The sequence below is a fragment of the Scyliorhinus canicula genome, chromosome 25 (assembly GCF_902713615.1).
Source record: "Scyliorhinus canicula chromosome 25, sScyCan1.1, whole genome shotgun sequence".
Lineage (NCBI taxonomy): Eukaryota > Metazoa > Chordata > Chondrichthyes > Carcharhiniformes > Scyliorhinidae > Scyliorhinus > Scyliorhinus canicula.
The window spans coordinates 22537952-22548622 of NC_052170.1; the positions used below are offsets into that span (position 1 = coordinate 22537952).

Here is a 10671-nt window from a genome sequence, read left to right on the forward strand (position 1 = left end):
ACACCCCCAACAAACACCGCCTTCAAACGCCCCCATCAAACACCCCCATCAAACACCTCCATCAACACCCCCATCAAACACCCCCATCAAACACCCCCATCAGACACCCCTATCAAACACCCCCATCAAACACACCCATCAAACACCCCCATCAAATACCCCCATCAAACACCTCCATCAAACACCCCCATCAAACACCCCCATCAAACACCCCGATCAAACACCTCCATCAACACCCCCATCAAACACTCCCATCAAACACCCCCATCAAACACTTCCATCAAACACCCCCATCAAACACTCCCATCAAACACCCCCATCAAACACCTCCATCAAACACCCCCATCAAACACCTCCATCAAACACCCCCATCAAACACCCCCATCAAACACCTCCATCAAACACCCCCATCAAACACCCCCATCAAACACCCCCATCAAACACCCCCATCAAACACCCCCATCAAACACCCCCATCAAACACCCCCATCAAACACCCCCATCAAACACCCCCATCAAACACCCCCATCAAACACCCCCATCAAACACCCCCATCAAACACCCGCATCAAACACCTCCATCAACACCCCCATCAAACACCCCATCAAACACCCCCAACAAACACCCCATCAAACACCCCCATTCAACACCCCCATCAAACACCCCCAACAAACACCCCATCAAACACCCCCATCAAACACCCCCATCAAACACTCCCATCAAACACCTCCATCAAACACCCCCATCAAACACCCCCATCAAACACTCCCATCAAACACCCCCATCAAACACTTCCATCAAACACCTCCATCAAACACCTCCATCAAACACTCCCATCAAACACCCCCATCAAACACCCCCAACAAACACCCCATCAAACACCCCATCAAACACCCCCATCAAACACTCCCATCAAACACCCCCAACAAACACCCCCATCAAACACCCCCATCAAACACCCCCATCAGACACCCCCATCAAACACCCCCATCAAACACCCCCATCAAACACCCCCATCACACAACTCCATCAAACACCCCCAGCAAACACCCCCATCAAACACCCCCATCAAACACCCCCATCAAACACCCCCAACAAACACCCCCAACAAACACCCCCATCAAACACCCCCATCAAACACCCCCATCAAACACCCCTATCAAACACCCCCATCAAACACCCCCAACAAACACCCCCATCAAACACCCCCAACAAACACCCCCAACAAACACCCCCATCAAACACCCCCATCAAACACCCCCATCAAACACCCCCATCAAACACCCCCATCAAACACCTCCATCAAACACCCCCAACAAACACCCCCATCAAACACCCCCATCAAACACCCCCATCAAACACCCCCAACAAACACCCCCATCAAACACCCCAATCAAACACCCCCAACAAACACCCCCAACAAACACCCCCAACAAACACCCCCATCAAACACCCCCATCAAACACCCCCATCAAACACCTCCATCAAACACCCCCAACAAACACCCCCATCAAACACCCCCACCAAACACCCCCATCAAACACCCCCAACAAACACCCCCATCAAACACCCCATCAAACACCCTCGTCAAACTCCCGCATCAAACTCCCCCATCAAACACCCGCATTATCCACCTATCAAATGGATAGAGTGAGAGTGAGTGAGGAGAGAGTGTGAGGAGAGAGTGAGCGTGAGTGAGATAGAGTGAGTGAGAATGAGAGTGAGGAGTGAGGAGAGGGAGAATGAGAGTGAGGAGAGTGTGAGAGCGAGTGAGAAAGAGAGTGTGAAGGAGAGGGTGAAGTGAGTGCGGAGTAAGGAAAGAGTGATAGATCGTTAAGAGAGAGTGAGGAGAGAGTGAGAGAGAGCAAGGAGACAGCGAGAGAGGACAAGAGAGTGAGAGTGTAAAAGGGAGTGAGAGAGTGAGAAGAGTGTGGGAGAGAGTGAGGAGAGGATGAAGAGAGAGTGAGGAGACAGCAAGGAGAGAGTGAAGAGTGAGTGAGTGTGAGGAGAGAGGAGAGATGTGAGAGTGGGAGTGAGAGAGTGAGGAGCGGGTGAGGAGAGAGTGAGAGAAAGTGAGAAAAGAGATGAAACGTGTGGAGAGAGTTAAAGAGAGTGAGGAGAGATTGAGGAGAGAATGGAACGAGTAAGGGATAGTGAGAGAGTGTTAGTGAGAGTGAGAGAGATTGGTGAGAGACAGTGAGAGAGTGAGAGAGAGTGTGGGAGTGAGAGAGAGTGAGAGAGTTTGAGGAAAGAGTGGGAGAGTGAGGAGATTGTGAGAGTGAGTGCAAGAGATTGAGGAGAGTGAGAGCGAGCGCGTTTGAGGAAAGAGTGGGAGAGCGAGGAGTGACGAGAGAGTTAGGAGAGTGTGAGACAGATTGATCTGAGTGTGAGGAGACAGTGAGACAATGTGAGAGTAATAGAGAGCGAGAGAGAGAGTGAGGAGAGAATGAGGAGAGAATTGGGAGAGTGAGAGTGAAATGAAAAAAATGAAAATCGCTTATTGTCACGAGTAGGGTTCAATGAAGTCACTGTGAAAAGCCCCTAGTCGCCACATTCCAGCGCCTGTTCGGGGAGGCTGGTATGGGAATTGAACCGTGCTGCTGGCCTGCCTTGGTCTGCTTTAAAAGCCAGTGATTTAGCCCAGTTTGCTAAACCAGCCCCGAGAGAGTGAGGCAAGCATGAGGGGAGGGAGAGAGTGAGAGAGAGAGTGACAGAGAGTGATAGGAGAGTAAGAGTGTGAGGAGAGAGAAAGAGAGAAAGTGAGGGGGATTGATAGAGGGAGTGATAGTGTGAGTGAGTTTGGACAATGAAGAGAGAGTGAGCGAGCGCGAGAGATTGAGTGTGAGAGAGGGAGAGAGAAAGAGAGAGACTTTGAGAAGGAGAGAGAGAGGGACTGAGAGAGTGAGGAGAGTGTGAGGAGGGTGTGAGGAAAGAGTGAGGAGAGAGTGAGGAGAGGGTCTTTACTGAAATCCCATCTGTCCCTTTCAGCCGGATCGTCAATTGCAATGGAATCTTTCATTGAAGAGATAAGCATTGCCTTTTGTACTGGAAGAACATGTCAGCACTTCCACTGGGACAGACCGAGATGGATTGTTCCAAAACTCTCGTGTTCATTTCAACAGATCTGGCATCATCAATGGAGGGAGAAAATTGAGTTCCCGTTTTGAGACCCTCCAACATTTCTTCAGTCTTCAATACTGGTAAGTACTGCAAGAGAAACAGTATTGCTATCCTGGTGCCATTGCTGTCACAGATATTACTGATACAGAAACCATCCACCCAAAGTGTCTGTCCAAGTTCCTGATACATGAGTTTATACTCAGGATATGGGATTTCGAACTACCCGATCATGTTGTATAGATACACCCCATTCCTTATTGCGCCCTAGTCCATGGCTGAATTAATTCACCCATGTTAATACACATTAATACGTGCGCCTCTCAAATTAACCTTATTGCCTGTTATTGCAGAATTCACCACCATTAGTTCCAAAGATTGCAAAACTTACACCGTACACTTGTAGTGCAGAGGATCACTAGAGACAGCAGGATGGAGAGAGCCAGGAGAAAATGGACGATGAGAGCTGACCATCTTCCTTGGGTCAGATGTGCTAATTGGACACCATGTCCTGGAAAGTGAAAGGGAAAAGTCAGAGACTCAAAGCATTTTCACCTTTGAGAAGGTTCCACAGTAGCTGAGCATTGTTGCCAACACTGGATTGTTTAAAAAAAAAACTTTTCTGGGATCGTAACAATGAACCGGTATCGTAACAGTATTTGTAACTCGGAACTAACTGGGAACTGATCGCCACGTCAAATAACCTGTACCACCAGCCTCCCCAAACAGGCGCCGGAATGTGGCGACTAGGGGCTTTTCACAGCAACTTCATTTGAAGCCTACTTGTGACAGTGAGCGATTTTCATTTCATTTTCAATAACCCTCTTTCTTGGCACACGTATTGCACCCCATAGATAGATAGAGATAGAGAAATACAGCACAGAATAGGCCCTTCGGCCCACGATGTTGCGCCGAACTTTTGTCCTAGGTTAATCATAGAATTTTGGACAATTTGTCATGGCCAATCCACCCAACCTGCACATCTTTGGACTGTGGGAGGAAACCGGAGTACCCGGAGGAAACCCACGCAGTCACGGGGAGGATGTGTAGACTCCACACAGACAGTGACCCAAGTCGAAATCGAACTTGGGACCCTGGAGCTGTGAAGCAATTGTGCTATCCACAATGCTACCGTGCTGCCCTTAAGACGTTAACCTACACTCCCTTATTCTACCCTAATCCAAGTACCTATCCAATAGCCGTTTGAAGGTCCATAAATTTTCCGACTCAACTACTACCACAGGCAGTGCATTCCATGCCCCCACTACTCTCTGGGTAAAGAACCTACCTCTGACATCCCCTCTATATCTTCCACCATTTATCTTAAATTTATGTCCCCTTGTAATGGTGTGTTCCACCCGGGGAAAAAGTCTCTGACTATCTACTCTATCTATTCCCCTGATCATCTTATAAACCTCTATCAAGTCGCCCCTCATCCTTCTCCGTTCCAATGAGAAAAGGCCCAGCACCCTCAATCTTTCCTCGTATGACCTACTCTCCATTCCAGGCAACATCCTGGTAAATCTCCTTTGCACCTTTTCCAAAGCTTCCACATCCTTCCTAAAATGAGGTGACCAGAACTGCACACAGTACTCCAAATGTGGCTTGACCAAGGTTTTGTACAGCTGCATCATCACCTCACGGCTCTTAAATTCAATCCCTCTGCTAATGAACGCTAGCACACCATAGGCCTTCTTCACAGCTCTATCCACTTGAGTGGCAACTTTCAAAGAACAATGAACATAGACCCCAAGATCTCTCTGCTCCTCCACATTGCCAAGAACCCTACCATTAACCCTGTATTCCGCATTCAGATTTGTCCTTCCAAAATGGACAACCTCACACTTGTCAGGGTTAAACTCCATCTGCCACTTCTCAGCCCAGCTCTGCATTCTATCTATGTCTCTTTGAAGCCGACAACAGCCCTCCTCACTATCCACAACTCCACCAATCTTCGTATCATCTGCAAATTTACTGACCCACCCTTCAACTCCCTCATCCAAGTCGTTAATGAAAATCACAAACAGCAGAGGACCCAGAACTGATCCCTGCGGTACGCCACTGATAACTGGGCTCCAGGCTGAATATTTGCCATCCACCACAACTCTCTGTCTTCTATCGGTTAGCCAGTTTGTTATCCAACTGGCCAAATTTCCCACTATCCCATGCCTCCTTACTTTCTGCATAAGCCTACCATGGGGAACCTTATCAAATGCCTTACTAAAATCCATGTACACTACATCCACTGCTTTACCTTCATCCACATGCTTGGTCACCTCTTCAAAGAATTCAATAAGACTTGTAAGGCAAGACCTACCCCTCACAAATCCGTGCTGACTATCCCTAATCAAGCAATGCCTTTCCAGATGCTCAGAAATGCTATCCCTCAGTACCCTTTCCATTACTTTGCCTACCACCGAAGTAAGACTAACTGGCCTGTAATTCCCAGGGTTATCCCTATTCCCTTTTTTGAACAGGGGCACGACATTCGCCACTCTCCAATCCTCTGGTACCACCCCTGTTGACAGCGAGGACGAAAAGATCATTGCCAACGGCTCTGCAATTTCATTTCTTGCTTCCCATAGAATCCTTGGATATATCCCGTCAGGCCCGGGGGACTTGTCTATCCTCAAGTTTTTCAAAACGCGCAACACATCTTCCTTCCTGACAAGTATCTCCTCAAGCTTATCAGTCTGCTTCACGCTGTCCTCTCCAACAATATGGCCCCTCTCATTTGTAAATACTGAAGAAAAATACTTGTTCAAGACCTCTCCTATCTCTTCAGACTCAATACACAATCTCCCGCTACTGTCCTTAATCGGACCTACTCTCACTCTAGTCATTCTCATATTTCTCACGTATGTGTAAAAGGCCTTGGGGTTTTCCTTGATCCTACCCGCCAAAGATTTTTCATGCCCTCTCTTAGCTCTCCTAATCCCTTTCTTCAGTTCCCTCCTGGCTATCTTGTATCCCTCCAGCGCACTGTCTGAACCTTGTTTCTTCAGCCTTACATAAGTCTCCTTCTTCCTCTTAACAAGACATTCAACCTCTCTTGTCAACCATGGTTCCCTCACTCGACCATCTCTTCCCTGCCTGACAGGGACATACATATCAAAGACACGCAGTACCTGATCCTTGAACAAGTTCCACATTTCACTTGTGTCCTTCCCTGACAGCCTATGTTCCCAACTTCTGCACTTCAATTCTTGTCTGACAGCATTGTATTTACCCTTCCCCCAATTATAAACCTTGCCCTGTTGCTCGTACCTATCCCTCTCCATTACTAAAGTGAAAGTCACAGAATTGTGGTCACTACCTCCAAAATGCTCCCCCACTAACAAATCTATCACCTGCCCTGGTTCATTACCAAGTACTAAATCCAATATGGCCTCCCCTCTGGTCGGACAATCTACATACTGTGTTAGAAAAGCTTCCTGGACACACTGCACAAACACTACCCCATCCAAACTATTTGATCTAAAGAGTTTCCACTCAATGTTTGGGAAGTTGAAGTCGCCCATGACTACTACCCTGTGACTTCTGCACCTTTCCAGAATCTGTTTCCCAATCTGTTCCTCCACATCTCTGCTGCTATTGGGGGGCCTATAGAACACTCCCAACAAGGTGACTGCTCCTTTCCTATTTCTAACTTCAACCCATATTACCTCAGTAGGCAGATCCCCCTCGAACTGCCTTTCTGCAGCTGTTATACTATCTCTAATTAACAATGCCACCCCCCCACCTCTTTTACCATCCTCCCTAATCTTGTTGAAACATCTATAACCAGGGACCTCCAACAACCATTTCTGCCCCTCTTCTATCCAAGTTTCCGTGATGGCCACCACATCGTAGTCCCAAGTACCGATCCATGCATTAAGTTCACCCACCTTATTCCTGATGCTTCTTGCATTAAAGTATACACACTTCAACCCATCTCCTTGCCTGCAAGTACTCTCCTTTGTCATTGTTACCTTCCCCACTGCATCACTACGTGCTTTGGCGTCCTGACTATCATCTACCTTAGTTGCTGGACTACAGATCCGGTTCCCATTCCCCTGCCAAATTAGTTTAAACCCTCCCGAAGAGTACTAGAAAACCTCCCCCCCAGGATATTGGTGCCCCTCTGGTTCAGATGCAACCCGTCCTGCTTGTACAGGTCCCACCTTCCCCAGAATGCGCTCCAATTATCCAAATACCTGAAGCCCTCCCTCCTACACCATTCCTGCAGCCACGTGTTCAACTGCACTCTCTCCCTATTCCTAGCCTCGCTATCACGTGGCACCGGCAACAAACCAGAGATGACAACTCTGTCTGTCCTGGCCCTTAACTTCCAGCCTAACTCCCTAAACTTGTTTATTACCTCCACACCCTTTTTCCTACCTACATCGTTGGTACCAATGTGCACCACGACTTCTGGCTGCTCACCCTCCCCCTTCAGGATCCTGAAGACACGATCAGAGACATCCCTGGCCCTGGCACCCGGGAGGCAACATACCTTTCGGGAGTCTCGCTCGCGACCACAGAATCTCCTATCTATTCCCCTAACCATTGAATCTCCTATTACTATTGCTTTTCTATGCTCCCCCCTTCCCTTCTGAGCCCCAGAGCCAGACTCAGTGCCAGAGACCTGGCCGCTGGGGCCTTCCCCCGGTAGGTCATCCCCCCCAACAGCATCCAAAACGGTATACTTGTTTTGAAGGGGAATGGCCACGAGGGATCCCTGCACTGTCTGCCTGTTAGTTTTCTTTCCCCTGACTGTAACCCAGCTACTCTTGTCCAGTACCTTTGGTGTGGCTACCTCCCTGTAACTCTTCTCTATGACCCCCTCTGCCTCCCGGATGATCCGAAGTTCATCCAGCTCCAGCTCCAGTACCTTAACACGGTCTCTGAGGAGCTGGAGTTGGGTGCACTTCCCGCAGGTATAGTCAGCGGGGACACCAGTGGTATCCCTCACCACCCACATCCTACAGGAGGAGCATGCAACTGCCCTAGCCTCCATCCCCTCTTACTTTACAGAATTAGCTGCCCTGTGGACCAACTGGACCTCCGCCCTCCGACTCTGCTTCCAGTCAGCTGTACTCTAAACTCCTGGCTCCCTTCACGCTCTTTGATAAATATAGGAAATGAAATGTAAGGAGCACCTTACTCCCTCCTCACCTAACTCCCTCAGTCACCAAACTCTCACTGTAGCACTCAAATGCCACAAGCTCAGCACTCCCTCAGTCACCAAACTCTCACTGTAGCACTCAAATGCCACAAGCTCAGCACTCAGTGCAAACAAAGTCTGCACTGTATCTAGCCCCTATTTATACTGTGACTCTAGCTTCTAAAAAACTGGCCTAATGCAATTAACTAATTAACAAGCTCCAGCTGCAAGTAAGTCCAAGTAGAACCTTGTTTAAAGCTGATTCAAAATTCACCTTCTTATAGACCAAACAGCAACTTTTAAGTTAATTAACTAAATAAAAGAAATACTAGACTTTAAATAACCCTTATACTCCCTCAGTCACCAAACTCTCACTGTAGCACTCAAATGCCACAAGCTCAGCACTCAGTGCAAACAAAAAAAAAAAAAAAAAAAAAAAAAAAAAAAAAAAAATGTGCCAGAGAATAGAATACCACAGTCACTAATGGGCTCCGAAAGATGGTAATAATCTAGAAACCCAGAGAGATTGGTCGTAAGGTTTCCAGGCTGAACACTTGTTAAGGGCAGCAACGCCCTTACAACATTTCTTCAGGGCGGCATGTGGCACAGTGGTTAGCACTGGGACTGCGGCGCTGAGGACCCGGGTTAGAATCCCGTCACTGGGTCACTGTCCGTGTGGAGTTTCGCCCCCACAACCCAAAGATGTGCAGGTTAGTTGGATTGGCCACGCTAAATTGCCCTTTAATTGGAGAAAAAATAATTGGGTAGTCTCAATTTATATATATAAAAAAACATTTCTTCAACTCAAGAAAATTCAGCAGTTTAAAGATCAAAACTCAGCAGGTAACTAAATTGCCGCAAGTTATGCACAGTTACAAACTACACAGACACAACTCAGTTGATAGCTGCATACAGCCAGGTATGACAACCTCTGTCCCCACTCCTCATGCAGCACCTCTTTGCTTCAAAAACCTCCCCATAGATGACACTGAGAGTCAGGGGCCTTATCAGTTAAAGGGATGGTGAGGGGGTAGATTTCTGACCCCACTGCTTCACTTCATTGTTCAGTTCCATGATTCAGCAGCCCTTCTACACCAAGGAGTGGAATTTCCTGACCGGAATTTCTGAATGAACCGTACAGTAAGGATCACAGCTAACTACCTGGCTTCAGTTTCTCTTGCTTCCCTCGGCCGCCTTCCAGTTGATGACAGTCAGAGTCGGTGAAATTATCATACTTGTTGTTTAGTTCCATGTTATCAGCTGCAAACACTCTGGCTTCTGGAGCTCATGTGTAAAGCAATGCGAGAGATGGGACTTTATCTTTCATGAAGTCCCTCTTGGCATGTGCCCAGTGTTCCGGTGGGAAAAAACCCACAGCTATAAATTGTGCCTGATGAACACTGAGGCATTTTCACACTTCTGCTTTTTCATTCTGTTGAAGTCCTGAAATAACAATGAAATGACGAAGTTGAGATTGAGGATGTTCCTGTCCTTGACATACTCTCAGACCCAAAACTTTATGATGGATCTCTCCTGGGTCTGTAGATTTTTACTATCTTTAGGAGTCTCTGAGTGATAGTGGTCTTCTGTTCTCGGCTCTCTATTGGGTGCAAGGCATGTGCCAAGAAAGAGGATTATTTCAGGTGACATAGAACATAGAACATAGAACGATACAGCGCAGTACAGGCCCTTCGGCCCTCGATGTTGCACCGACATGGAAAAAAACTAAAGGCCATCTAACCTACACTATGCCCTTATCATCCATATGCTTATCCAATAAACTTTTAAATGCCCTCAATGTTGGCGAGTTCACTACTGTTGCAGGTAGGGCATTCCACGGCCTCACCACTCTTTGCGTAAAAAAACCACCTCTGACCTCTGTCCTATATCTATTACCCCTCAATTTAAGGCTATGTCCCCTCGTGCTAGCCACCTCCATCCGCGGGAGAAGGCTCTCGCTGTCCACCCTATCTAACCCTCTGATCATTTTGTATGCCTCTATTAAGTCACCTCTTAACCTTCTTCTCTCTAACGAAAACAACCTCAAGTCCATCAGCCTTTCCTCATAAGATTTTCCCTCCATACCAGGCAACATCCTGGTAAATCTCCTCTGCACCCGTTCCAAAGCTTCCACGTCCTTCCTATAATGAGGCGACCAGAACTGTACGCAATACTCCAAATGCGGCCGTGCCAGAGTTTGGTACAGCTGCATCATGACCTCATGGCTCCGGAACTCAATCCCTCTACCAATAAAGGCCAACACACCATAGGCCTTCTTCACAACCCTATCAACCTGGGTGGCAACTTTCAGGGATCTATGTACATGGACACCGAGATCCCTCTGCTCATCCACACTACCAAGAATTTTACCATTAGCCAAATATTCCGCATTCCTGTTATTCTTTCCAA

At 47.6% G+C, this 10671-nt stretch overlaps 1 protein-coding gene across 1 annotated transcript in view; it reads right to left on the reverse strand.

Annotated features, from left to right (window-relative positions):
• The window catches only part of LOC119957237 (hepatic lectin-like), a 33402-nt gene extending 23758 nt beyond the window's left edge, over positions 1-9644 (reverse strand). The window contains exons 1-2 of the mRNA XM_038785080.1: positions 9424-9644; positions 3508-3627 (exon numbers count right to left, since the gene is read on the reverse strand). Of these exons, the coding sequence (XP_038641008.1) occupies positions 3508-3627; positions 9424-9514 (211 nt within the window). The 5' untranslated portion in view covers positions 9515-9644. The remainder of the gene's footprint in view (positions 1-3507; positions 3628-9423) is intronic.
• Between the last annotated feature and the right edge of the window lie 1027 nt (positions 9645-10671).